Genomic DNA, 27,575 nt, shown 5'->3' on the forward strand with positions numbered 1-27,575 from the left:
TTTTTATTTATTTTTAAAATTTATTTATTTCATTTATTTATTTTTGGCTGCGTTGGGTCTTCGTTGCTGCACGCGGGCTTTCTCTAGTTGCGGCGAGTGGGGGCTACTCTTCGTTGCGGTGTGCGGGCTTCTCATTGCTGTGGCTTCTCTTGTTGCAGAGCACGGGCTCTAGGCACGCGGGCTTCAGTAGTTGTGGCACGCGGGCTCAGTAGTTGTGGCCCGCGGGCTCTAGAGCCCAGGCTCAGTAGCTGTGGCACATGGGCTTTGTTGCTCCACGACATGTGGGATCTTCCCGGACCAGAGCTGGATCCCGTGTCCCCTGCATTGGCAGGCGGATTCTTAACCACTGCGCCACCAGGGAAGCCCTGGTTTTGTTTTTGGTTTTTTTTTGGCCTCGCGCGGCATGCGGGATCTTCATTCCCCAACCAGGGATTGAACCAGGGCCCTCTGCAGTGAAAGCGCAGAGTCCTAACCCCTGGACCGCTAGGGAATTCCCTTGAGGTGTTGTTTTAATGTCCACGCAGAGCTGTCTAATGCCAGTTTCCAAGTTCCTCACTGGGTCCTGACACCCTAGGGGGGCACACATTCCTAACCCCATTTCTCAGATCAGGTTGTGCTGGTCCAGGAGGTGATTTGGTCTCCACGCTCCTGTGTCACCAGCCCTGGGTCACGTGTATGACAGCACTGATCTCCATTCCGCTGGGACTGCTGGGAGACCCTGGTGAGTCCCTAAACCTCAGGATTCCCAGCTTCTTGTCTGTAAATTGAGGATGCGGAAACCCATATAGAGCAGTCAGTAGGTCCTAGGACTGAAAGTGCTTGATTTTTAGTTTTCGTTCTGTTTTGTTGGCAGCAGCAGTGGGGGTGGGGTGTGGTGGGTGGGTACAGTCACTTATACCCCACACTCTCCAGCCTGAAGGTCCCCTCCGCAGGAGCCCCCAGGCCATCAATCTCAACAACCTGTGAGAGGGAACATCAAGGGGGACTGAGGCCAATCCGGGGCTGCCCCCAGGCTGCCAGTCCTGCTCCCATGGGCCAGCTTAGGGTCAGGGGTCACCAGGGCCATCGGCCAGCCAGCCAGCCGGGAGCTTGATGAGGAGCTCTCTCCCCTCCCAGGAAGGGCAATTCTCTTCCCTAGAAAGCGCTTCCGTGGCCAGAGGGGACAAGTGCTAGCCTCTTGGAATGTCCCCACCCTTTGGGCCAGACGTGAGCACGAAGTCCTCCACTCATGGGAGCCCTTCTGGACTGTGGTGGCAGATCTCTGTCCCCTTCTCTTCTCAGACCCTTCCTTCCACTGGGCAGCTCTGAGGGATCCCTCCTGCTCTGGGCCTCAGTTTCCCCACTGAGATCCTCAAGGAGGCCTGGCTCTTAGGCTCAGACCGTCTACGTCCCTTCTCCAAGCCCCAGCCTTTCCTGGGGTCGCGCTATGTCCGGCGGGGAGGGTTGTAGTTTTGCAGCCCCACGGGAGACCCCGAGCTTCCGCGAAGCCAGTGTGGCAGCAGGCCCGGGGTGACAGGTTCCTGCGTAGAGGGTGCAGACCCGGCGGACCGACGAGGCTGTCCGTGACACTCCCAGCGCCCTAACGGGCCCTCGCACGGGGCCCGGCAGCGAGTTGTACCACCGCGCTCCGCTTCCTCTCGGCAACTAGTCCGGCCGCGGAGCCCTCATTGGCCGCGCGCCCCGCAGCCGGCCATTGGTCCGCCGTACCTACTTTACATAGACCGCTCTGGGCCAATCGGCGCGCGTCGCCTACTTAACATGCACGCCGGCCGCCAGTCAGCGAGCGCGGGGGCCGGGCCACCACGTGCTGTTGCTAAGCTTGCGCTTCTAAATTGTTACTACCGCGGCGGGCCTATCGGAACCGAGCTTCGCATCTGTCAACATTCTCGGCCCGGCCCGAGGCGTTCGGCCGGCTCCCATTGGCCCCGGCCCAGCCGAGCGCCCGCCCCCGAAGCCGGAGTGCCGGCTTCCATTGGCTGCACCGGCCGTCGCTCGCCCTTATGTGTCAATTTGAGAGCCTGAGGCGGAGGGTGGCGGCCGAGCGCACAGGGAGTCCGCGGGAGTCGGGGAAGTGGGGCCGCCGGGCGCGCGGGGCGGGCGGCGAGCGGAGCCGGCCGGAGCGGGCCGGACAGCGGCCGCCGCCGTCCCGGAGCGCGCGCGTGCGCGCGGTCGGGCTGGTGGGCGGGAGGATGGAGCTGAACTCCCTGCTGATCCTGCTGGAGGCGGCCGAGTACCTGGAGCGCAGGGACCGAGGTAGCGCCCGCGCCCCTTTGTGCGCCGGGCCGCGGGCGGGCGGGCGGCGGCGGGGCCGGGACCGGGGCGGGGGCCCGCTGACCGCGCCGTCTGTCCGCAGAGGCCGAGCACGGCTACGCCTCGGTGCTGCCCTTCGACGGCGACTTCGCCAGGAAGAAAACAAAGGCGGCCGGCCTGGTGCGCAAGGCCCCGAACAACAGGTACCGCCCCCCGCGCGGCTTCCCCCGCCCCGGCCCGACACCAGGGGCTTACGCCCCCGGAGCGCCCTCCCCAGCCCAGGCCCCAGCCCGTAGCCCGGCTGCCGCCGCGCGCCCCGGCGGCCAGCCTGGAGGAGGAGGCGCGTCCGGGCCGCGGCAGCCCCGCCCGGCCGGCCCCGCCCGCACCGTCGCCATCTTCCCGCGGGCCGCGCCTCCTCGGCCTCTCGCGTAAACAGTGCCACGCGTACAGCGCCCGCCGCCCGGGGTCTCCTCCCGCAGCAGCTCCCCGCCCCCAAGTTGTTCTGGACTTTAACGGGCAGGAAAAGTGTTGTCAGGGGCGCTGGCCGGTGTCCCGTGGGTCTGGGGAAACTGAGGCTCGGCGCAGAGCAGCATGGAGCTGCCCGCCCTGACCTCTGCTCGCCGCGGGCGGGTGGGCTGCATCTCTCCGACTGTCTCCAAGGGCCGAGCCCCGCTACTGGGCTGAGTCCTTCCACACTCAGGGGTTTGCACGAAGAAGGCAAGAAGGAGCGTGGAGGCCTTGCCCTGGGCCCCCACCCCTCGCCTAGTGGTGCCCACCGCTCGCACCCAGCGTCCTGACACAAGTGAAACTCCAGCGACCAGTGTAGGGGCACTCTTCTTTCTTTGGGTCAGAAGACCTTTTCTAAGGGACCGGAAGAGGCTGCTCTGCAGCAGTCTCTCCTGGTGCCCGTAATCCTCCCCTTCCTCTGGCCTCGTACCCAGGCTGTGGAATCCCGAAAGCCGGCGTGCACAACCCTGGGTGGGAGAGAGGACCCTCAGCTAGGGCTCCCATGGGATTCCACTCCCCTGGCTGCCGTGGGGACCACAGCACACCTGGCACTGCACAGGGGCCCACTTTGGCCCTGGACCATGTCACCAGGCTGGGAGCTGTACTTCCAGGGGCTTTGGGGCCCCTTGGCAGAGGGTGTGGCTCATTCCTGTGGCCTACTTGTTCTTGGGAAACAGAAAGGCTGGCACAAGAACCCATCTCCTGTGACGTCCTGGCGCCCTGGGCCTGGCAAGGAATTGGTTTAGTCTCCATCTGCTCTGGCTGGACATGCCTCTGAGTCCCAGCCCTTGGTGCCCTGCTGGGGACAGTTTGGGAAAGGACATGCATGGGTGGGGGGACACCATTGCCTCAGGCGTCCTTAGTGAGCGAGCTGGGCCCCTGCTGTTGGTTCTCACTTGTTGATCCCAAGTGCCCTGCCACCCGTGGAAAACTTTGGGCTGTGACCTTTTACTTCCGTGGTATAGGGTACCCAAAGCTGATAACCAGGATCATAGCTAAGGTTCTCACACATGTGCTAGTTAATAGTCACCCCACTGCCTGAAGGAAATGTTATTTTTATCTCTACTTTAGGGCTGAGGCACAGGGAGATTGAACTACTTACTAGGGCCACCCTCCCATCTCTAGGGCTCCTGTTCTGAGGTGGGATCCCGGCCTCCTACATTCTGCTGGGATGGAGACCTTGAGGGCACCGTGGAGGGACCGAGAGGGTCTCCCGAGCCAGGGTGCACCTCCCTGCTGCTCCTCTGGGTGGAGCCCTGCTCCCCCAGTGCTTCAGGCACCCCACGGCTCACTGGCGGCCCCGCGCGGCTGTCCTGGCCCAGCGGGGCCTCAGCCAGCCCAGCCCAGGGTCCAGGGCGGTGCAGGGTCCAGAGGATGCAGAGCCCTGACTTGGCAGGGCAGCTCCACACCTCCAAGGCTATGTGTCCCCCTGAGGTGAGGGGAAGGAATGGGCACAGCGAGGAGCAGGATGAGGCGTGAGTCATGGGGCAGAAGGGCAACGTGTGTTGGAGGAGACGGCGGCCTCCACGGTTGCCGGGGCTTCAGCAAGGGCTTTCCGGGGCAGTGGTTCAGCAGGAGGGGGCTGGAGCCAGCCTGCCAGGGATCAGATCCTGCAGGGAAGTGGGCAGAAGGGTGCCTACTTCGAGGGGTTGAAGGCATGAGTGAATGGTGAAGCTGGGAACCCACTTAGCACGGCCCTGGCCAGGGAGTCCCTCCCCTCCCCAGGCCACTGTGCTCCTGGGACCTGAGTGACCATCTCCCCACAAGGCTCTACGAGTGTCTGGACCAGGGGAGGCCTTCAGGAGGGCTCTGGCCCCTCTACGTCCCCCGGCTGCCCGAGCAGCGCCCCGTCCGTCCAGGATGGGGTCCAGCCAGCCGTGAGGGGCAGGCTGGCAGGCTTCTCTGCACTGAGGGACGCTCGCTGCCCCTCACGTACCTGACAAGTGAGCAGACCCACAGATCCACAGCGCCGGGCTGCGGTTCAGGCCAGCGAGGAGCCTGACGGCCGTGCCCCCTCCTGGCCCCAGCCAGCCCTGGCAGAGGTTCGGAGGCTCCTTGCCCAGCCCATGTGACCAGCAAGGCCCTCGAGGCCCTGGAACCTGGGTCTGGAGGTTCTGAGGCTACACAGGGCAACCCGGGAGCCGGCTGCCCTGGTGGGAGGAGGGGAGGCCTTGGGCCCCACTTGGCTGTGGTGGGACCATGAACCCTGGCAGGTGCGCAGGCCGGCAGAATGGGCAAGCCCGAGGGGTAGGGATGGGAGACACCTACTCCTGAGCTCCTGGAGCAGGAGAGAGCGAGGGCAGGTAGGCAGGGGCGGCAGAGTGTCTGGGAAGGAGTGAGGGGTAGGGGTCGCAGGGCCTGGTCTGGGTGTGCTCCACGGGGGCCTGGGTCCTCTGCTCCCGTGTGAGGCCGCCTGGGAAGCCTCAGAGCCCTGGCTGGCCCCCAGCGTTCCTGCCTGGACGAGGAGGGTGACCTGGAAGCGGGAGCTGGGCTGCGCTGCCTCCCTGTCACCGTGCTCCTGCTCTCTGTGGTATGCAGGCTCTGTGCTCTTGTCTGAAGGCGGGCAGGGCTTGGGCAGCAGATGGGGCCGCCGCCCCCAGAGAGGCCAGTCCTGCCAGGCCCTGGCCCCTCAGGGAAGCAGAGGGGCCAGCCTCGGTCTCCCCACTGGCCCAGAAGCATCCCTGTCCCAGAGCCCCCCTTTTGGGCTGGTCCCTCATGGGCCAGGACCACTCTGTTGCCAGGTGTCCCCGTTGGCATGGTGGGCTATGATCATGCAGGTGTATGAGCCGGGTGGGGTGGGGATGGTTCTCTGGCTGGTGATACTGGGCCAGGACGCCCGTGTCCTGAAGTCCTGGCCTCTGTGGTCACCTGCCCTTGGCCTTCTGTGCCAGCCCAGGTGGCTCCCAGGACACCGCTAGCTTCGGGGAGTGGGGAGCCGAGAAGGCAGGTGGCTCAGTGCCCAGGCAGCCTTGGAAGCACTGGGTGGCCCAGCCCCAGGACCGGCTACTGCGGCTCCTCGGGCCTGGCCCACCCCTTCTGAAAGGGAACTGGACCCTCCTGCCAGCCGGGCACCCCTGGACACGGCTGCACCTCTGTGTCTCTCTTGTTCGTCATTGGGTGTGAGGTCCTCCAGCTTTTGGTCAGTAGCTACTCACCTGCCCCAGCCCTGCCTGTCCTGGGCCATCCTGGGGCCCAGACCCTCCCCACACTGTCTGCAGGTCCCCGGGCCCCTGAGTAGGGCCCTCATCCTGTGCTCTGGTGGTGCTCTGGTGGTGGGCAGCGAAGTGAGCTCTGTCTTTGTGTCTCTCTAAACAGGTCTTCACACAATGAACTAGAAAAGCACAGGTAAGTGATCTCCTGTTCCCCACGCTCCGCCACGTGAGCCGCCTGATACATCCCACCCACCCTTCTGCTGCGGGGATGCTGTGGCCAGCCCGCAGCCCCTCCCCCTGCCTCTGTGTCCTGGCTATGGCTCAGCATGCTGCCGGGCTGTGCCCTCGTCTTGGGAAGGGGCCTTCTTGACGGAAGAGGCCAGGCTCTGCTCTCAGGCACGCCCATGCTAGCAGGCAGGGGTGGGGGGCCAGGCCCTGCTCTTGGGAGCTCAGCCTGGGGTCCGGAGCCAGGTGGGGGTCAGTGACCTGGGGCAGGGCCCCTTGTGCTGTGTGTCGTTCAGGGCCGGCTCCCTGGAAGAGGAGCTCCGTCTGTTTTGGGGGGTCTGAGCCCTTTTGGGAGCAGGTCCTTAGCTCTTAGGATGCTGGCCTGCCACCGGGAAGGTTCAGCCCTCTTGGTCTGGGACCCCTTGTGCCCTGGGGCCTGCCTTCCAAGGAGTTCCCAGTAGAGTCTTGTCCACGGGCAGTGGGATGGGCAGCAGTCCCTGGCCACGTGGGCCTGCTGGGAAGCTGTGGCCCAGGGCAGGATCCAGGGGAGTCCACTTCGTGCCCACCCATGGGCAGGACCCAGGGGAGTCCACTTCGTGCCCGCCCATGGACCACAGGGATGGGTCCATTCTGGTCCTCCTCTGGGGAGTTGGGGGGCTTGCGTGAGAAGCCGGAGGGACAGCGTGGCTGCCCGAAGGGCCTCTGCCCTCCAGCCCCGGTCAGCCCCAGGGCCCTGTGCTCTTGACTGCCGTCCTCTCTCCCTGGCTGGCTCAGCCTGCTACTCGAGCTCCAGGCCTCCCTCTGCAGTGGGGACGAGGTGCGGTGGACAGGTGTCCTCATGGCCGATCGCAGCCGGGCTGGTGGGAGCTGTGTGTGCGTACAGGGGCCCCAAAGACAGGAGCCCTGAAGCCAGGCCCAGGGGTGACTCCCAGAGGGATGCTGTCAGTAGCTTTCTCCTGACCTTTGCTCCCATCTCCGGAATGGGCCAGTTCTTTCCTCCTTTCTTGGCTTGGGATGGGGTGGGGAATGGGGGTCTGCACACAAGATGAACTCTCCCAGGCTGCCCTGGAGCTCGGCCAGCCCTGTGTCCCCGCCCCCCATGTATGCACCCACGGCAGCGCCAGCTGCTTCTCCCCTGGGATCAGGGCCTCTGCTGGGCGGGCGCTGAGCGGGGCCAGGACGCTCTGTTCTCTGGAGGAGTCGCACTTCCTGGACTGCTGCTGTGCGTTTGGGGGGTTCCTGAGGGACCATGGAGGTGGGGCAGGTGCAGGCGCCCAGAGAGCCAGGCCGGCCCTGGGGTTGCTCCCTGGCTGGAGGAGACGGCCAGCCTTGACTGGGGCCCGGAGCCGGGGCAGGCACGTGGGGCTGTTCTGGGGACGGCTTCCCACGGTGGCACCTGGAGAACAGCCCCTGAGCGCAGACGGGGGCGGGGGGGGGGACATGGGGGTAGGGTGGGTGGCTAGGGCATGGCAGCCTGTGGAGGAGGACGAGGGCCAGCCTTTGACCCCTGCAACTGCCCCTTGACCCTGGTCTTGGCCTCAGCCTCCTCCTCCCAGAGCCTGCCCTTAGGCTGGGCCTCGTGGGGCCCTTTTGAGACCCAGAGGCGGGGCGGGTGGGCAGCCTCGGGTCTCTCTGTACTCCCCCCAGCCCAGTGCAGGGGCCTCTGTTCCTGGCTGGCCCGTAAGCAGGTGTGGTCCGCCCTGAGGAGCCCACAGACCTGGGGCTTGGGACCCTGTTGGGGCCCTCGGTCACGGCTGTACCTGTGGCCGCCTGATGCTGATGCCGGATGCCCCTGGCTGCTGGCCACAGGAAGGGCCGTGTGCCGTCCCAAGGAAGGAAGGAAGCACCTGGCTGGGTCACCCGGCCGGCCCCCGGGGAGGTTGGCCCTGGATGTCGCCTTCCCCGGGAGGCATGCCGTGTTGGGCCTGCGGGACTTCCCCTTGCCGGTGCTCGGAGCCAGTGGCCCACCCTAGGCCCACCCTAGCCTGCCCTGTTCCTCCTCCCCTCCGTCCCCTTCCCCTCAGAGACAGCAGCTCCAGCTGGTCTGCTCAGGCCAGTGCTTGGCTCCTGACCCCGGGGACCGGGGTTTGTGATGGCCACGTGTTCCTTGGCAGGATGCTCCCGCCCAGGCCCAGCTCCAGGCTTTCGCTTTTGTGGGGGGGGGCTCAGCATCCCCCTGGCGGGGCAGGACCCATCACAGAGGCCAGCCCAGGGCCCTCAGTGGAGCTGCCCACCTCTCCCCAGCATGGAGATGGCTATTCGGGTCCTGGGTGGATCCTTCCGAGGGAGGAGGGAGGCCTGCTGTGCAGCTGCCCCGTCTGCCTCATGCAGCCACACGAGACCTCCCAACAGCTAGGAAATACAGGGCGACGGGGAGGACCGGGCTACCTCGCTCCCCGTCCCACCCCCTGAGGAGCCACAGGTGGCTGTCCTTGTCGCCTCTTCCCGAAGCCAGGCTTGGGGAGGTTCAGAGCGTGGCTTTGCCCGGCGGCTGGGGGATCTGGTGTGGGAGCTCTGTCTGGGTCCTCTTCTGAGGGGCAGGGGGCTCTCGGTGAGAAGCTGGGTAGGCCTGCGTCAGGGCTGGGCTGGGGCCAGCCGCACGGGCAGGAGCTGCCGTTCACAGCGATGCAGGTCTGCACAGGGTTCCTTCAGGAAGCAGCGGGTTTTCAAAGCTCCCAGGAATGCTGGGCACAGCCGAGGGGCACTGGCGCGGGGCTTGGGCACCGTAGCCGCTTCAGAGGAGGGCCGAGCGAGAGCCCAGTGTAGCCCGGGTCCTTGGCACCCCCTCCAGCTTCAGGGAGGTGGTGGCGATGCCCACTCCCCACAGGGGTGGGACCCTGGGGCTCAGATGGGTGGGGGCCTGCCCGGGGCCCCGCCGGAGCTGGTTCCCAGCCCTGCAGCCCCGCTGGACGCTCTCCGGGAGTTGGCTTGGCGTGTCGTCCGGTGTTGAACATGGCACGGCTGCAGCCGGCGGCCTCTCTTTGTCTCTTGAGAAGCCTCTGCTTTATGATTACTAAAGCGGTCTGTTCATGGACGTGCGAGGACCCGCCTGTGCCCCACCCCAGAGACGGCATCCTAGGCAGCGGGGAGGCCAAGCCTGCATCCTCCGCCTCCTCCTCCTCCTCCACATGGGTACTGAGGGATAAGAACAGAACCTCGTTACCTGCTATTTCCTAACTTGACCCTTCCCCTGACACCCCACGGGCCCTGTCCGCCTGTGTCCATGCATCCTCCTCGTCCCCTAGGCCGGGTGCCCGCACGGGACATGCAGCTGTACCGCAGGGTTCTGAGTGATGGCTCTCCAGTAAACACAGACGGTGCTGCAGTCTGCTGGGTCTGGTGCTGGGGGGTAGATTTGTGGGGCCGCAATCCTAGACCTAGAAATGCCGGTTGAGGGCTTGAATCGCCTTGGTGGCCCTTCAGAACTGCCATCCCACCGGGGAAGCCGGAACTGCCTGCTGGCCAGCTCGACAGCTAGTTGCACCTTTTCATTTCAGCCCAAATTACCATCTCCTTGGTAAGCTTTCCTTTTCTAGATCGCTGCCAGATGGAGTTGGTTTTGTGTTAGGTTAGCTGTTTGTGTTCTGCAACTTGCCTGTCTGTGTCCTTTGCCTGTTTTCACGTTAAGATACTCCTCTTTTTAGTTTTGGTGTGTATGAACTCAAAATGGCATGAATACTAACGGTTTGTCTTTTATGTGTATTGCAGATGTTTTTCTGCTGTTATTTGTCTTTTACCTGTGTTTTTTCTTTCATGTACAAATATGTCCTTTTCTGATTGTAAAAGTAATATGTGGGTTTTTTAGCATAGAAAATCTGGAAAATACAAAAAACGCACAAAGCCAAAGAAATAAACATTGCCAACCACGTCACGCGGAGACGCATGCTTCCTGCTCTTCATTGTGTCTCGTGGAGTCTCTCGTGTGCATCTGTTGCTTTATTTTTTGACCCTATCTTGGGTTAGTTGTCACATAGGTGGTTTTGTATTCTGATATTTTCACTTCTGTTCGTGATGTGAAAATGTGGAATATACTGAAATGATGATATGCTTGCCTCTGGGTGGTAGAATTTGGGGGGTACTTTTCATTTATTTTTTTCTTTTGATTTGCATCTTCCAATTTTCCACAAAGATCACGTACTGTGTATGTACTCAAATGGTAGATTGTAAGAATTGCCGTTTGCCATGATGAGTGGACAAGGGACCCCCGCTTATGAACTTGGTGCAGGTGATGGGTCCGGGGTCTCTGATTGTGAGCTGTGCTTGAGCACATAGCGCCATTCGCTGGGGGGGCTTTGCGCCCCCTGCCCCACAGTCCCAGCACCTTGGAGGTGGGGAGGCTGAGGCTGCCGGACCCTGGGGACCACGCGGCAGTGAGCCCCCTGGTGTGCCCCCTTCCGCAGCCCTGTGTGAGCGTGGGGGCAGGGCTCCTCTCTGAAGATCTTCCAGCCTTGAGGTGGACCCTGGGGCCTGCTCGGAACGCAGATCCCTGGTGTCCAGGCTTCAGACCCCTGCTCTGCGTGGCCTGGTGTCCGAGTGCAGCCTCAGTCTCGTGTTCTAGAAGTTCTTTCTAAGGTCAAACTCAGGTTCACCAGGAGAACTCTAGGCCCCGGGTGCCAGAGGCTGGGGTGCCGGGTGGGGAGGAGCTTCGTCAGCAGGAGGGTGCCGTGTGGACATGGGTGACAGACGTAGGGCCCTCCTCCCGTCGGATGGGGCTGTTATCGCTGCTCCGCAGATGGGCTCCTGCCCTGCACTGAGCTGCCCACTCCCTCCCTGCGCTTCAGGGGCCCCCTCTGTCCTAGGGACATGGCCATTGCTGCCCGATTTCCTTCCAGAGTCTAAGGGAGACTGGATTTGCCAGGGCTTTGGATCATGGGGGATGACAGGTGGGGCCGCCAGGGTTGGCGCCCTCGGGGGAAGGAGCACGCCAGCAGTGGTGATGGGGGGCAGTGGGTCGTCAGAGCCTCGGGGAAGCCTGTCATGTGCCCTTGCGGTCCTCTCCTAAGAGCTTCGCCTAAGCAGGGCATCTTTGTTTGGAAACCACCTGGGCAGCCTGCAGGGGCTCCGGTGGGTCACATGCCATCAGCGTGCTTTGGGGGTGAACCTTGGCCGCCCCGTGCCCCCGCCCCCCCGTGGCCTCTGCCACCCACCCTCCCCAGACCAGATGAGCCAGGGAAGAAGGGCACATCCAGGTCACAGCTCCTCGCCCTGTAGGTGACCAAACGCTGTTGAGTTTAACGGTTCCAGTTCCGTGGGAAAACTGCATTCATCTTCATGGACCGGGGGACAAAACCTAGAACAAAGCAGTTTGCAAAGCGGTCCCAGACTCGGGTGGGAGGGGCTCGTCCTTGGCCTTCCCTGACTTGGACAGACTCATGTTTCTGTGGTGACGACAGTGACCAGAGAGCACCCTGCACTTGGCGAGGTGGGGGACGGAAGGCTTGTCTGGGGCGTCCCGGATCTCCGCCCAGGAGAGCATGACCAGTGCCCTGTGCCTCTCCCCCTCCAAGTTTCCCCCCACCGCCTTCTGGACCCCACTGGGGAGGGTGGGGACAACAGGGTGAGCTGGGGTTCTGAGAGCCTGGCTGTAGCACTCGGAGGCTCTGGGGGCCATGATGGGCTGGCTGGCCACACGGGCCCAGCCACAGGCCCCGCCCTTTTACTGGGGCTTCTGGAGGGCCGTGGGTGCCAGGCTGCTCCCGGGGGCTGGGAGGGGAGCCCAGGGAGGGACCCTCAGCAGGTCGGTGCGGGCTTCCGGCTGGCCGCCCCCTGCCCACCCCCCCGCCCCCAAAGCTCTCGGGCTGCTCTGCTGCACTGTCACCGTGCCGGGCTGTGCCGCCCCCGCCTGACCGTTCCGTCTCTGGTTCTTTCAGACGAGCCAAGCTCCGGCTCTACCTGGAGCAGCTCAAGCAGCTGGTGCCCCTGGGCCCTGACAGCACCCGCCACACCACGCTGAGCCTCCTGAAGCGTGCCAAGATGCACATCAAGGTGAGCAGGGCCGCGCCGCCATCCTGGTGGTCCCCGTGCACCCTGGGGAGTGGCCAGAGGGCCTGAGGGTGGGGTGGGGAGCCCGCCCAGCAGGTGCACAGCGGGGCCAGGGTGGGGGGCACTCTGGTGGGTGAGGGGCACGGCAGCGGGAGCCGCTGAGGGTTGAGGGAGCGGCAGGCACAGGCTGAGTTTTGTTGGGTGGGGGTGGGAGGCGGGGGTGGGCTGCACATTGCCCCCGCGGACCCTGGGGTGTGAAGTGGCAGCAGCTGGAAGGAAGGCTGGGGGAGGGTGGGATGGGGCTCCTTCCATGCCGATGCCATCGTTGGAGGCTGGTGGGAAGCAGGCGGCCCCGATGTGTAGGGAGTTTCTGGGGCGGGGGTAGGGGTTGGTCTCCAGGGCCTGGCGGTGGGGTGTGGGCTGAGTGAGACGCTACCTCGGGCTGGCCCCCTAAGTCTTAAGACGGAGACCTACTGGCTTGGGAGTCTAGGGACACTTGGGCCAAACAGGGAGGGTCTCAGTCCTCCCGCCGGGCCCCCCCCCCGAGCCTGCGCAGGTGTGCACTCCCCCAGGCAGGGCGGCAGGAGCACTGAGGGGGCACAGCCGGTGCCCTGGGCCCCTCACGGAGAGGCCGTGGCTCAGTGCCTGGGAAGGTGTGGAGCAGTCGGGCGGGCAGGGCGGCCGGATTGTGCAGGGAAGAGCCCCTGTGGGCAGGGCTGTTGTCTGGGACGGGTGCCAGGCCACGGCTGGGCGGCGCTGTCCCAGGGCTTCAGGCCCACACGTGACTCCGTTTGGCCAAGCTGGCTGGTGGCCGTAGGCCTTCTGGAGCTGGTCAGCAGACGCAGAGCACGGGGCTGGGGGTGGCACCTACATAAACTCCCGGTGGGCGCGAGGAGGGGGTGCATCAGGCCTTTGGGGCCCAGGCCGAGTGGGGGATGGGAACCTGCCCTGGCCCTTGTGCACTGGCGCGTCCCGGAGGCGGGGGGTGCCCCGCCGCGGGCTCACAGCTCCTGTGCCCCCAGAAACTGGAGGAGCAGGACCGCCGGGCGCTGAGCATCAAGGAGCAGCTGCAGCGGGAGCACCGCTTCCTGAAGCGGCGCCTGGAGCAGCTGTCGGTGCAGAGCCTGGAGCGCGTGAGAACGGACAGCACAGGCTCCGCTGTCTCTACCGACGACTCGGAGCAAGGTGGGGACGTGCGGGCCGCCTGCAGGGGCTTTGGGCGTGGGCGTCGTGCGGCCCTGGGTGGGAAGCTGGGAGGGTGGGGCCGGCCTCGGGGAGGCCTGGGGGAGGATGGGTCGAAAGTCCCCGGCATGTCAGAGGCATGTCAGGGCCCCTGTGTGAGGTGGCAGAGGGGACGGGATGAGGAAGGTGAGGCGTGGAGGCCAGGTGACCTGCCCACGTGAGGGCCAGAGCTAGGCTCGGGCCCGGCAGCGTGCCTCGGGAGGCCTGGCTGGCACTGGCACGGCCTCTGACCCCACCCCGTCTGTTCTGTGCAGAAGTGGACGTAGAGGGCATGGAGTTTGGCACCGGCGAGCTGGACAGTGTTGGCAGCGGCAGTGACGTGGACGACCACTACAGCCTGCGTGGCGGCTGCAGCCACGGCAGCTACGGGCCCCCCTGCAGGCGGCCTGGCCGCCCCGGCCTCTCGTAGGCCCTGCCCTCTGCTCCTCGGCCCGCCTGCCCGCCCAGCCGAGCGTGTCAACCCTCCGGTCCTTGAAGTCTCTCCACGGGCCCACTGCTGTGCCATCCTGGAAGCTCCGGCTGCCGCCTGGGCTGCCCGCCTCCGCCCGCCTGCCGGTCAGGGCCTGCCGCGCCGCCGCTCCTCCCACCCAGGCAGGGACCCCTACGGGGAGGCGGGGCCCAGCTCCCACGTCCCGGAGCCCCGCATAGCCGCCCACGGTCTGTTCTCAGATTCCTAATCATTCCAGAAGTATTAAATATCATTGCTGCAAACCTCGGCGGGCGCCGTGTGAGGGGCTTAATGACCACCACGGGGAGCTCAGACCCCAACCCCGGATCCCAGGAGAAAGGAGTGGACCGAGGAAGGAAGGAAGGCGTGGCTCTCCGTCCATCCGTCCATCTATCTGTCGGTCCACGTAGGCTCCTGAGGCGTGGACAGAGGGATCCGTGAAGGGCGGGACTCGGGTGAGCACCCTGGGGCAGGTGGGCGGACGGGGGCCTTTGCACCCCCAAGTGTCAGGAGCCAGGGCTGGGCTTCTGGGGAGTGCCAGGCTACCCCACTCCGATCTGGGCGGCTTCTGCTCTGTCGTTAGACCCCTCAGATGTACACACGCATGCACCTAGGCACACACGCCTGCCCGCACACACGTGCACACATGCAGACACACGTGGTCACTGGACCCAGAGGTCCTTGTGAGCCAGAGGGCACATGTCCTGGGGCCTTCAAGGGTCAGTTGGGCAAATGGTGGCCCGCGGCCTGTGCCTGGCTCCTCCTCCTCCCCCCCCCCCCCCCCCCCGGCTCCCCTGCCCAGTCTGGCCAGGGAAGGGACTTCTCCTCCCAGCAGGGGCTGAGGAGTGCTGGGGGCTACGAGCTGAAACCACTGGGTCCTCAGAGGGCTTGCTCGTCTCCCTTTAAAGGACAAAACAAAAAGTTGCTGCACTGCCCAGCAGCCCAGAACGAGGCTCCCGGGAGAGAAGCTTTTCCCAAAAAACCAAGGAGAAACATTTTTAAAAAGAGAAAGAGGCCGTGATGTCGGTGTGTGTCGCCTATTTCCTGTACGAGATTTTTCTACTCTATTTTCCTAGCCGTTATCGCGTCCTTGTTTGCTGAGGGGTGGGAGCGACCCAGCGTCTCAGGGACTCGTCTGTCTGTCACCGTTGTCCAAGCGTGCCTTGTGTCCCGTGTCTGGCTCCACCCGACCGCCACCACCAGCATCTCCCGCGTGGCTCACGGGACGCCCCCAGGTGCCCTCCTGGCCGCCTCCTCGTGGGGCGCCCCTCCCGGCAGCCAGGCTTCCTGGGAGTGCGGCTGCCAGGCCAGGTCAGGTCGCGTCTGTGCAGCAGCAGGGCGGCGCTCTGTCACCTGGTGGGAGGGGCTGTGACCCATGCAGCCTGGCCTCCTTGGGGCCGGGGGTGGGGGTGTGGGTGCGGCTGCTACCAGAGAAATAGGTTCCTCCCTGCACCTAGCTTGAAGCCTGCCTCCTCCCGACCTGAGCAAGGGCTCCGGGTGTCAGGCTTCGGCAGCTGCTGAGGACAGCTGTTCACCCTGGGCGACTGGCCTGGGCATTAGGAGGCTTCTCCTGGCCTTTTGTCCCTGAGTCTTTGTCCCCGGGGACCACACAGCAGCGTTCAGGTGGAGGGCTGTTGGGCTGACTCACAGCAGCATGGCCTCCCTGTCTGGTGCATTGCAGACGATTTCCAGATCGCAGGGGGAAGATTTGTGTTTATCTTTGTCACGCTGACGGACACCCCAGGTGGGTGGCCTGCTGAAGCAGAAAGGGATCTCTGGAAACAACTCTGGCACAGAACCTGCCCTCCACGGGCCGGGGATGGCGGTGGAGAGCAGGCTTGTCGGGGGGCGGTGCACGCGGCCAGGGAGACCATCTGAACGTTTTGCCGGTGGTTGCAAGGCAAAGCGTTGCGTTGGCACCTCCTTCCAGCGCCCCCGGGGTCCCCTGGGGTCCAGCGTGCCCGGAAGGGGCTTCTGCCGTCTGCCGGAGCACACCCACTGAGCGCTCCTTGCGAGGACCCCACACCATCTGAGCAGGGCAGTAACACCCACATTTAAGAGCCTTCTTCAGGAGCTATAACTCCAGGTCCCCGGGATGGTCCGTGTTCTGAATTCTTAAAGCATCCGCTCTCCAGCCAGCCCCAACACGTGGGGGAGGTTCTGCTCCCCTCCCTGGCTGGCAGAATCCTACCCAGGTGACTAGCTGTGGCCCTCAGCCGACCTTCCGGGCAGCTCAGCCCATGGCTTTTCAGGCCTCGGTTCCCATGGGGACCGGGGAGTTGGCCTCACTGGCCATCCAGAGGTGCTGGGGTCCCAGATGCCACTCCTCGCCACCAGCAGACACCAGTGAGGGTCTGGTGCCAGAGCTACTCACATACCCACACCCCCCCTCCCCCGGCCATCGGCACAGCCCCTGCTGCTGGCCAGGGGGACCCAGAGAGTTGTTAAGAGCAAACCTGAGTGTTGTGGGGTCCGTAGAGAGCCAGCGGGACCAGAACAGGGCCCAGGGCATCCTGTGCCCTCTCTGCGTGTGCCCTCCCACACCCACCTGGACCTCGATGGCCAAGAGCTTGGAAGCCCAGGCTCAGGTTTGGGTCCACGCCCTCACTGTGAGGCGGCCCTCATGCCTCAGTGCAGGCCCAGCCAGTTGGGGCGGCTGCAGGAAGGCTCCCCCCCGCCCCCCGCCCCGTGGGCCCTGCCTCTTCCCCGGGCAGAGCGGGTCTCAGAAGCACGGCGCCCAAGCTCACTTTCTCGGGCGGATGGAGCCATGAGCTCAACTACGGCCCCGAGGGCCCCCACCCCCACGTCTGCCCCAGACAGTCCCCACCTGCTGGGTGGGACGGGCTCCCGCACTCTCCCACCTCGTCTCTCTGGGCCAGCTAACAGGGGCCCCGCCACTGCCCTGCACAAAGGACTCAGACCACATGCGGCCACGTCTTGGGCAGTAGGGCAGGTTCTGCGCCAGAGTCGGGGGCCGCCCAGGGGGCCTGGTGCTGGCCAGGTGGGCATGTTACAAGAGCCACGCTGGAGAGAGATGGGCCACCCACCCGCCCGTTCAGCCTGTTCACCGGGAGGGACTGTGCTGTACCGTTCTGTCTTTGTAACATAAATACAGATTTTTATACCTCACCTCTCTGGCTTCGTTCTTTCCAGGTTCTTTCCATTACCGTGTTGGGCTCCCCTCCCCTCGGCCTCCATAGGGAGCCTGAGCCCACTGGGCGCCTTGGTGGTCCTCAGCACCCTGCCCATAGCCTCAGCTTTCTGGGAGTCCCAGGAGACCACGGTCCTCCCCCTCCTACAAGTCGGCCACCAAGACGCCACCATCACAGCTGCCTCTCTGGACAGTCACCTGGAGATGGAGGTGGGGGTCAAGGTGGAAGCCCTTCCCCCCAAGCCTTGGCCTGTTTGCCAAGCAGGAGCTCTTGCCAGCCTCAGACTTTGCCTCTGGGGCTGGGACACTGCCCCATGAGGACAGCTAGGCCCTCAGGGTGCTCCATGCCAGCCAGGTGTCCTCTGCTGGTGCCCGCAGCCCACCCGCGTGTGCCTGTGCCCTTTCTGCACAGCGGCTGCTGGCTCTAAGGGCTGCAGCGCAAGGAAATCCTCCTTGGACCTGTCCTCAGTGTCCCCAGAATGTCCTGTTGTGCAGGATAGGGGTGTGAAGCAGTGTGGCCCCAGGGAGGGCAGCCCGGGGAGGAAGTGCCCACCCAGAGAGTTGGGTAGCCAGGACCGGGCTTTCCTGGGAACCAGGGCTGCTATGCTGGGCTCAGGCACAGCACACACAGGCGGCTCCACGAGACCTGCCAGCGGGTTTGGTGTGCATCCGTGGGAGAGGACCTAGAGGGACCCTGGGGCACCTGACTTCGTCCTCCCTCCCCCAGCAGGAAGCAGTATTCTGGCCTCTTGAACCCGTGTGAGTCCCCTGGGGGCACCTCTAGAAAAGAAGGGAATCCTACTGGGAATGCAGCTGGGGCCTTGAGCCGCCAGGACTTGGGTATGAATTTAAGTGGGAGTATTTGAATCTAAATATTACTATGACTTTAAATCACCATCACTTTTTATTGAGGGCGTCAGGGCTAAGCACTTGAGGTACTTAGCACCTAAGGTCCTCACCCTGGGCCTGTCTCACAGGTAGCTGAGTCTCAGGGAAGGTGCCTGCCTTCCTCAGGTCGCCCGCCGGAAGGTGGTGGCCCTGGGACCCGACCTAGCCCTCTGGGAAGCCCTTCCACAGCCCAGTGCCATCTCTGAGTGTCAGGCCTGGATTATAGCAAGCACCACCCACGCCCCAAGCGGGAGGACACCTGCCTCAGTCTCAACCCTCCCGCCCACGCTCTCCTTGGCAGCCAGAATGGCTTCTGGTGGTCCTGTTGCCCCCATCGCCTCCAGGATCAAACCCAGATGCCCTGCCCTCTCCCCACCCACTCCTGTGCCTTCAGCTCCGCCCAAGCCCACCCCGGCTCCCTCCCCCGTCCCTCCACACTCACCAACCCCTCGGCTCCCAGCTCCCAGCTCCCAACTCCTCTGGGAAGTGGGTCTTCCTATCACACTTTTGCCGGGGTTATGGCTGCCCAGATCGGTGCTGGGGTACGCTGACTACTCAGTGGCCGGGCCCTTTTCAGGCTGGTTCCTTCCCTCCTTTCCCAGCTCCTCGCCAGGCCAAGCCTCAGGGCACACTAGCCCCACAGAGATCTTTCCAGAATGTCAGTGGGATTATCCTCTTAGCCGTCTAGTTTTCGGTGGCTCTCAACCCCTCCTTCCTCATTGCCTGCCGCCTCCTCAGCCTGTCCTGGTGCTCCTTAGGAGACGCCAACCCCCTCCAGGTGCCTCACTGCTGCCCCACCCCCATCTCCTCCACCCCCACCGGGTCATCTCGGTCACCTCCTCACCCCCAGCCACTCAGGAGTTTGAGGACTGAGTTTTCACCTTCGTCACGTGATCGTCAATGCGATGGAGGACAAGCGCGCTCTCCTCCCACCCTCCTGCAGCCCCACAGTGTAAGGTACACAAGTGGTGTTCTTCTGAAGGGGAAGGACCAGGAGGGAGAAAAGGAACAAGAGCCACTTCTTGCTCAGCTGCACACGGAGAGTCCATCCAGACTCTGGTTCTCCCTAGCCATCAGGCCCCAGGCGTCTGCCCTCCAGGCCACTCTCCGCCCTACCCCCCCCCCCACCTCCCCACCCCCGCCAGTGCACAGGATGCTCCCAGCATCTGTCTCTTGCCACCGATGGTCACTTTTGTGACTGCAGAATCGAGCTTCTAACACTGTGTGAGAGTGTCACTCCCCCACCTGAAGGATGGACTCCCACCACCACCAGTGAAAGCTATCCCCACATCTGAAAACAAAAGATCTTCAACATCAAACTGAAGTTTAACGTATCTGAAAAGAAATCATCCAAAACCTAAAATTCTTTTTAATATCAATAGGGGAAGAAAGATTTCCACAGGAAGGAAGGAAATAACAAACACACTTACATTTTGTTCTGTTTAGTCCAACTGAGCCTCACGGGCTTTCTCAGGGAAGAATCATTACCGGTTCCCTTTACCTTTTGACTCCCTAGGTTCCCCACTAAAACCCCAAATGATTTTGATTGGAGGAAAGAAAGCTTGTCCTGGAAGTGTAACACGCTTGCTTTCTTAAATTCCAAATGCAACCTCAAGTAAAGAAGTGACCTAATAAGTCAAGTTCCCAAGGAAAACTTTCTGAGTCTGGGTAGTTAACTCTCTAGTATTTGTCATTTGTACCCTGGAGGCTAACACCGTTGTGATTTTTACTTTATATTTTTAGGGCTTTTTTTTTTTTTTTGGCTCCACGAACATCTTTCAGGCAAATAACTGCGGTCAGCAATTCAGTCATATGCGGAATTTTGTGGGCCCAGGAAACGACGCAGGAGTCACTAGGAAAAGTGGGCTTATAGTTCAGCCTCCGTGTGCTGGGGTCTCACCCTCCCATGTCCCAGGGATCTTTCATGAAAGCAGCCCTTTTCTTTCTTCATCCTTACTTCTGTCTCCTCTGAGTTCCTCCTCACAGTCAGTCTATAAATATCCCCAAGTTCCTCCCATCTTAAAACAAAACAAAACCCAAACCCTCCCCCCAGCTCTGCATTCCCACCCCCTCATCTCCTGTCGTCCTGCTGCTTTCTCTCCCTCAGTCTTTGCCTCCTCAGCAGAATTTCTTGAAGGCGCTGCCTCCACAGCCTGCCCTTCCTCCGCAGAAAGCTGCTCGACTCCTCTCCCCGCAGCTCGCCCCCATCCCCATCCCCATCCCCATCCCCACGGCTGGGCAAAGGAGTGAGTCTTCCCGGGCCCAGGGCTCTTAACCCAGCCTCCCAGCTCACACCAACAGGACCATTCCCCGCCCGCCCGGGGCCAGGCCCCTGCGTTCAGGCCGGGCACTGCTCTGTGAATTTTTTCTTCTGTAATGTTTGTTTTTCCTATCATTTTAGGCTTTATTGTCTTTTAGAAGAGGAGGATTAAAAAAGTAAAACAAATGAATTAATAAATATGTTCAAGATTAATTTCATGGTATCTGCCCCAGAACATTATTCTTTCTCTTCTTAAAAATACTAAGAAAAATTATCCGGAAAGACTTGTGCCCTTCCGATGTCGCACTAGACTAGGACATTGTCTAACAAGCCACCTTAGGGCCATTTGATGCTGGGGGTGGGGTGGGGGGGTACTGACTATGTAGTAATTGACCAGGGCCCCAACCTTGCACATTTCGATGTTAATTTGTAGAAGATTGGTAACTTAAAAATGATTTGTGTCTGGTAGAGATGCAAATGAATTCTGCCCAATACAAATGATAACCGCCAAAAGTCTGGTTTCATTGGACGGTAGGGCGTCAACCAGATTTGCATCAAACTCGGCAGTCTTATTTGAGCACTGTTCCTTTCGCTGACCACACATCTTCCGTTTCCGGCATCCTCCTTGGAAACCGTCTCCATCCCGACACATATCCACTGTATGTCTATACGAGTTATAGTTTCAACTTTTACTTAAAAGTCGTATGTGGAAAATGGGATTGTCAGGTGAGGGCTTGGTAACTAAGCGCTCTTGCAAAACAGCGTTCATCGTAAAAGGCTGTGAGGCGAGTAAGTCTGCTCCGCGAGCTCGTCCACGCGCACTCCGCAGTGGAGCGCGGCCCCGCGGCCGAGGAGGACGGGACGCAGAGGCCACGGGGCCGGGTCTGCCCGGTCACGGGGCGGGCGGCAGGGCAGGGCAGGGCAGGGCGGGGCTGGCTCCAGTGCGCGCTCCCTACCCAACGAGGCTGCGGCTGAAAGCCAGCCCCCCCCCAGAGGGTGCAGACGGGGTACTGCGTGCAGGCCCAGCGACTGCGCGAGGCCGGACCGCCCGCCTAGGCGACCCCCAGACCCCACCCCACCCCTCCCCCACGCGCGCCCAGGCCCCGCCCCTGAGGCAGGGAGCCAATCAGCTCGTTCCCTGCTGGTAGACGTGAGGCCGGGGGCCCGCCCCAGCCAGCCCCGCCTCTTCCGACCCTGCGCCTGTGCAGAAGGTCGCCCCGCGACCCGGCCTCGGCCTTCTGCGCGCGCGCGGGGGTGGTGTTCCCGTGAGGCCGTGCGAGGCGCGGCGGCGGGCTGTTGAGGGGTGAGAGCCGAGCTTTCTGAGGTGTGTGGCGGTCGCCTCGCAGTTCTGTCAGGCGGGAGGTGGGGCTGTGGGAGCGGCGCGGGTCAGCGGGCTGCGTCTTCCTTCCGGGCGTCCCTGGGGACGTCTTTCGGCGCTCAGGTACTTGCCCGCGCGGCGCAGTCGCTGTCCGTAGGGCGAGGGGCCGGGGGTGCGAGTGGGGGCCGGGTGGGCGAGGGGAGCGTCCGGAGCTTGGCGGCTCCAGTGCGGTTGGCGGGCGGCGCCCGGAGGGGCGAGGAGAGCGGCGGGACACTGGGGGCTCCCTTCGGTGCGGGGCGGGGGCCGGGGGCGCTAGTGAGGGGCGAGGGGCGCGGCCGGAAACGGGGGGCTCCAGTGCGGGCGTGGGGGGGCGCCCGGGGCCCCGCCCGGCCGGGCCCGACCGGGCCCGACCCTGAGGCGCTGCTAGGAGCGGGGGGGCGCACCTGAGCCCCGCAGGCCGGCCGGGCACCCGCCTGAGCTTTGTGCAGTTTGTCTTGGCGCCGATTCGGCGGCCTCTGTGGACGAGCAGTTTATTGACGCGCGTACCAGTCATCGCTGACTGCATCACCGCAAATCACCGAGGGCCGCAGATGTGTTGCTGGGGCCCTCCTCTGTGCCTCCTGTATCCGCCCCTGGAGTTTGCAGCGTGGACAGGTGGTCCCTGTGCTGAAAATAATAAATGCCTCAAGTACCTTTATTGAACGACTTCTCAGTCCTTTGGCTCTTCTCAAGTCGGGGGTGGTTCTTAAACCTTAAGCCTGATTTTCTCTGCACTAGGTTCGTCGTATCTGACTTTGGTTCTTGCGTGAATGCGGAGTCATTCAGGTAAATATTTAGTTGACTCTTCCTCAAAAATCTTACCATATTTATTTCTATTTTCTCAGGAAGGACAGGGAAAAGAGGCTGCTTAGCCGCGTGATGGCTTGGACATATTTACATCCGTGTATTTTGAATTAAAAACTGAACTGCTGCTCTATAAAATACAACGTACTTTAAACCGTGTTATCTTTGGAAGAAATAGGATTTCCTTGTTAATTAGGTTTTCATTACTGTTGCATTGTTCTAAGTAATACCCTAATTGTTTATCTTCATCAGACTTTCCAGCTACAACTGTATCTTGTGATGTTTAGCTGTATCATCCTTTCAAAGATATAGTCGCCCTATTTGTGATCTAACACTTGTTTTTTTCCCCCCCCCAGGAGAAATTATTATAGAGTCTAAAAATATCTTTCCCCCTTCTCTGTGGACTTAACGTAAAATTAGTTTTGTGTGTATTTGGATTCATTTTCTAAATATCAACACCATAAAGCCTTATCAGTTACAAAAAATTTGGGTAGTTAAACCATGAGTTGTGGAAAGGAGTTTGTGGAAACGTTAAAAAAAATTGATTATCCCAAAGCTGATATTCTTAATGGGGAAGATTTTGACTGGTTGTTTGAGACTGTTGAGAATGAATCATTTTTGAAGTGGTTTTGTGGGAATGTGAGTGAACAGAACGTATTATCTGAAGAGGAATTGGAAGCTTTTAGCATTCTTCAGAAATCAGGCAAGCCCATCCTAGAAGGAGCAGCGTTGGATGAAGTTCTTAAAACCTGTAAAACTTCTGATTTGAAGACACCTACCCTGAATGACAAAGAGCTGGAGAAATTAGAGGATGAGGTTCGAACTCTGCAGAAATTAAAGAACCTAAAAATTCAGCGACGTAATAAATGCCAGTTGATGGCTTCGGTAACTAGCCACAAAGCTCTGAGGTTAAATGCTAAAGGAGGAGCAGCCAATAAGAAGCTGAAGCAGAGTCAGCGAATTCTAAACGCTGCCAGTGCTAAGATCAGTAATGAGCTCCACACTCTTACCGATGGAGTTGCAAAATTACTGGTGTTCTGCAGACATTCGAATTTGGGTCAAGGGACAAATCCACTGGTGTTTTTATCTCAGTTTTCATTGGAAAAATATCTAAGCCAAGAAGAGCAAAGCACAGCAGCATTAACCTTATATACCAAAAAACAGTTCTTTCAAGGTGTACATGAAGTAGTTGAAAGTTCAAACGAAGAAAATTTTCAACTTTTAGATCTACAAGCACCCTCTATTTGTGATAATCAAGAAGTTCTTGAGGAGAGACGGCTAGAGATGGCTAGGCTGCAGCTGGCATATATTTGTGCTCAACATCAGTTAATTCACTTGAAAGCAAGAAATTTGAGCCTGAAGTCAAGTATAAAATGGGCAGAGGAGAATCTTCATAGCCTCACTAGCAAGGTAAACATGAGAAATGAGACTGGATTCATATTGAAATTGTTGTTGATAATGGAGTAATACTGATAGTAAAGTCTTTAGCAAGGGGGATATAGTAAGGAATCACAGTCTCTTATTTTCTGTTTGTTCAGTGTTTAGTTGTGATCTGTGTCATTGTTTCGTACAAATAGATCTTCATATTAGCCGAGGGCAGAAATAGTAATTATAACCTGACCACATTATCTAGCTCATTTTAAATAAAAGTACTTTTGCATGCTGTGTTGGTTCAGATACAGATGACCCTGACATTTCCTTTTTTATGATGAATGGGTAAAGAGCCTTATTGCTGTGTTACGGGTTTTCTGCCTTGTTTGCGCTGACCAGAGGATGGTGCTAATGAAGTTGGAGATCCAGTTCAGTGGACTGAAACCCTGATTCTTTTCTAAGAATGTATAGATGTATTATAGGTAGCCATCTGCACTCTTGGGAAGCTTGCTTTCTTGGTAATGTAGCCACTAGATAGTTGAGTAAAAATATCAGCTTTTCTGAAGCTGAATACCTATAACTGACACAAACTTTGGAATGATGTGTGAAGTCCTGTTATTCTGTAGAAGTGCTAAAATCAACAGGCAGGCTGGGAGAATAGCTACTGAGATTATTTTAATTTTAAGAAAAACTTAAATAGTATACATTAGCATTCGGTGAGTAGTGTGATTTTTATTAAGACAAACATGACAAGATGTCTGTTTTGTGTCTGGACAAGATGTCCATTACTGTGTCTAGTATTTTACATGGTAGTAATAGCATTAAAAGTTAGCAGTTCATAATGGCTTTACGGCTTAGTCTACACTTTCTTAAACTGTGATTTTGGCTTCTGCTAATATGAAATAAGTTTTTATTAGTGAGTATGTTATCTGATAACCTAAAATGGAAAGTGAAAATAATTTTAAAACTATTTCAACTTTATACTTAACAGTTTGAAATGTAATTGTTTTCCTTGTGTAGGCTCTTGGCAAAGATATTTTGGATGCTAAAATTTCTAGCTTGAACAGTGAGATTCTGAAACTTGAAGAACAAATCACTCATATAAAAGACAAAATTTTGCCTGCTGTGGTAAAAGAGAATGCCCAGTTATTGAATATGCCAGTTGTAAAGGGAGATTTCGATCTGCAGATTGCTAAACAAGACTATTACACAGCAAGACAAGAGTTAGTTTTAAATCAGTTGATAAAGCAAAAGGCATCATTTGAACTTGTACAATTATCATATGAAATTGAATTGAGAAGGCATTGGGACATATATCGTCAGCTTGAAAACTTGGTTCAAGAACTTAGTCAAAGTAATTTGATGCTCCACCACCAATTAGAAATGCTGACAGACCCATCAGTATCTCAGCAGATAAATCCAAGGAATACCATTGATACCAAGGATTATTCTACTCATAGGTAGGCTTCATTGTTTCTTTAGTGAATAATTATTTTTCCATTCGTTTTTGTAAAATACTAGAGTTTGAACTAAAATTGTGGACGTTTAAAGAATTCTTTGCACTCCATTTTTGGCCTTTGTATTCGTTTCTTCCACCTTTCTGTTATATTCTTATGTTTCTTTTTCCTTTTTAATTTCTTGCTCTCTTTTTCATTTATGTTAAATCTGGAAGTAGCTGGTTTAGAGGTGAGGTGGATGGGTTGGAGGATTGAAAATATACAATACAAGGTCTTTATTCATGTTTGGGCACTATTTATTGATAGAGGTTTTTAGATTTGGGGCAGGAGTTTAACTTACAGCAGGAAGTTTGAATACAGCTGGGTGTATAGCAAGTTATTACAGAGCAGAGAATTGACTGCATTTGGAGAAGGCAGCAGTAGAGAGGAGAGAAGACTTCATTTTTGCGTCTAGTCAGGTGAATCAGCAAGAATGAATGCTAGCTTCCAGTCTTTTCTGGATGTCTAAGCAATTGATGGTATGGGGATACTGAAATTGGAGGGCTAAAGTAGTCAAAGGACTCGAAACTCTGGATCCTACTCCTGATTTATCTCTAGACTAGAAGAAAATCATCTAATACTTTGTGTTCTTATTAATGAAATGAGGGGCATGGATAGGGCTGCCTCACTGCACACTTTCAGAGGTGGCATTGACCTCATGATTCTGTGTAAATGGTGCCCCCTGGAATTGTGTAGTGACATTCCACAAGAACAGAATTAGCCTTAGGCTTGAACCTGTTTTAGGAAACCTGTTGCAACTTGTTAAAATAATTAAAATAATACATTTTTTAAAAATTCTAGGAAAAAGAGCAGACACTTTTTGTCATAAATATGTAGAAGGTGCTGCCTCACATTTTTCCATTTGTCTCGTAGGATATTTCTGCCATTAATGTTTGAAGTGTTAAAGTGACCTCATGGGTCATTAGGAATTTAATTTGTCAAGCAAATATGAACATGACTGGAGTAGCAAGTTTACTATTACTATTTACGTAGCTCTTTACTGTTTACTTTTTAAAACATTTTACGTTGTTTATATTTTCAGTTTTTCTCTTTTAAGTTTACCACAGTCCTTTAAAATTAGGTAGGTATTAGGATGTGAAAATTAAGTCTCAGAGGTTGACTTGACTTAGGTCTTACGTGGCAGCCAGAACTCAGATCTAGGTCTTCTGTTTCAAGTTCATTGCTGTTTCTACTACATCATAGTTGTGTTCTGTGAAAGAATTGTTTTCTAGGGAGGTATTTCTGAAACGTTTGTTTGAAGTAGGTTAATGGCAGTTAAAGTCAAAAAGAATTTTTTGTCTAAAACTTGGAAGATGGGAAAACCGGGCATTCAGATACAATAATTAGAATACATATTTCTGTAATGAGGTAGTATTTTAGTTGGAATGTTTTTAGTTGTTTGATTAATATTTGTAGATTGTTAGCTTTCCCCAAAGATGCCCCAGTATAGTGGATTATAATTTTGAAAACTGTACTGACTTGAGAATTTTTTTCTATAATTTTTAATCTTCACATTTTAGGCTTTATCAACTTTTAGAAGGAGAGAATAAGAAAAAAGAATTGTTTATAACCCATGGAAACCTGGAAGAAGTGGCTGAGAAATTAAAACAGGACGTTTCTTTGGTACAAGAGCAGTTAGCAGTATCTGCTCAAGAGCATTCTTTCTTTCTGTCCAAACTAAATAATGATGTGGACATGCTTTGTGATGCTTTGTATCAAGGAGGAAATCAGCTTTTGCTTAGTGATCAGGTGGGTGCTTGCCATAGTAATTAAAAATACTTTAAAAAATAGTGTTTATTGTAAAAGTTGCTAAAGAAAATGTTAACATGAGGAAAATATTACTCCGTATCCCATTGCCCTAATAATAACATTTTCATATCTCATTTTTATCCACATATAAATATATTTTTCAGATAGTTTTGATCAGTGTACACAGAATTTTAAAAATTTCTGAAATATATCAGATGTAGAAGGATATGTAATGTTTATGCTAAGAATTAAGAAAAATAAAACCACCCCTGTATTTTTTTCACCCATCTTAGTAAATAGAGGATTGCCCTTATATCTCTAAAATCCTGTGTACACTTAGTAATAGCGTGCTCCTCCTAATAGCATTCCCCTGTCTTCTTCAAGGAGTAACTACTACGCTTAATTTTGTCATTCGCTTTCTTTTATTTATAATACAGACCGTGCATTATTTAGTTTTGTATGTTTCTGAACTTTATATAGATTGTATTAATGTATTCTTTAGTAACTTGCTTGTTTCTTAATATGATTTTGAGATTCATCCATGTTGATAATTGTAAAGCTATAGCTCATTTATAGTTTTCTCTTTTGTATAGTTAGTATTCTCTTATGTGAAATCCCACAATTATCTGTTCTGTTGACAGACATTTAGATTATTTCCAGTTTTTGCCGTTGTAGATTATACTGCTATGTATA

General features: G+C 57.6%; 2 protein-coding genes across 11 annotated transcripts in view; both read left to right on the forward strand.

The window, feature by feature from the left end:
* The first annotated feature begins 2,033 nt into the window (after window positions 1-2,033).
* Window positions 2,034-16,935, forward strand: MXD4 (MAX dimerization protein 4). Of its 2 annotated transcripts, XR_005019976.1 has the most exons (7): window positions 2,034-2,253; window positions 2,354-2,453; window positions 6,073-6,102; window positions 12,005-12,119; window positions 13,139-13,301; window positions 13,613-14,261; window positions 14,883-16,935. XR_005019976.1 is itself a non-coding variant. In XM_036852908.1 (6 exons), the coding sequence occupies exons 1-6, from the start codon at window positions 2,190-2,192 to the stop codon at window positions 13,765-13,767; spliced, it is 627 nt and encodes a 208-aa protein (XP_036708803.1). In that variant the 5' UTR covers window positions 2,034-2,189; the 3' UTR covers window positions 13,768-16,935. The 2 variants fall into 2 exon arrangements, 1 of the variants encoding a protein (XP_036708803.1); XM_036852908.1 differs by having other exon boundaries at window positions 13,613-16,935.
* A 4,362-nt stretch (window positions 16,936-21,297) lies between these two features.
* HAUS3 (HAUS augmin like complex subunit 3) overlaps window positions 21,298-27,575 on the forward strand; it is a 62,343-nt gene continuing 56,065 nt past the window's right edge. For 3 of the 9 annotated variants that reach the window (XR_005019985.1, XR_005019988.1, XR_005019989.1), the window contains exons 1-2: window positions 21,298-21,429; window positions 22,201-22,248. Coding sequence is in view for 4 of the 9 variants with exons in the window: in XM_036853023.1 (XP_036708918.1) it covers window positions 22,768-23,676; window positions 24,658-25,097; window positions 26,654-26,882 (1,578 nt within the window). In the remaining 5 variants the exon portion in view is untranslated. The other 6 variants (XM_036853023.1, XM_036853024.1, XM_036853025.1 and 3 more) reach the window with 6 other exon arrangements.

The sequence above is a fragment of the Balaenoptera musculus genome, chromosome 5, assembly GCF_009873245.2.
Source record: "Balaenoptera musculus isolate JJ_BM4_2016_0621 chromosome 5, mBalMus1.pri.v3, whole genome shotgun sequence".
NCBI lineage: Eukaryota > Metazoa > Chordata > Mammalia > Artiodactyla > Balaenopteridae > Balaenoptera > Balaenoptera musculus.

Coding starts and splice junctions, on each gene's coding strand:
- MXD4 (XM_036852908.1), top strand. CDS start 2,190: ATGGAGCTGAACTCCCTGCTGATCCTGCTGGAGGCGGCCGAGTACCTG. Junction 6,103..12,004: donor AATGAACTAGAAAAGCACAG/GTAAGTGATCTC, acceptor TGGTTCTTTCAG/ACGAGCCAAGCTCCGGCTCT. Junction 12,120..13,138: donor GTGCCAAGATGCACATCAAG/GTGAGCAGGGCC, acceptor CTGTGCCCCCAG/AAACTGGAGGAGCAGGACCG.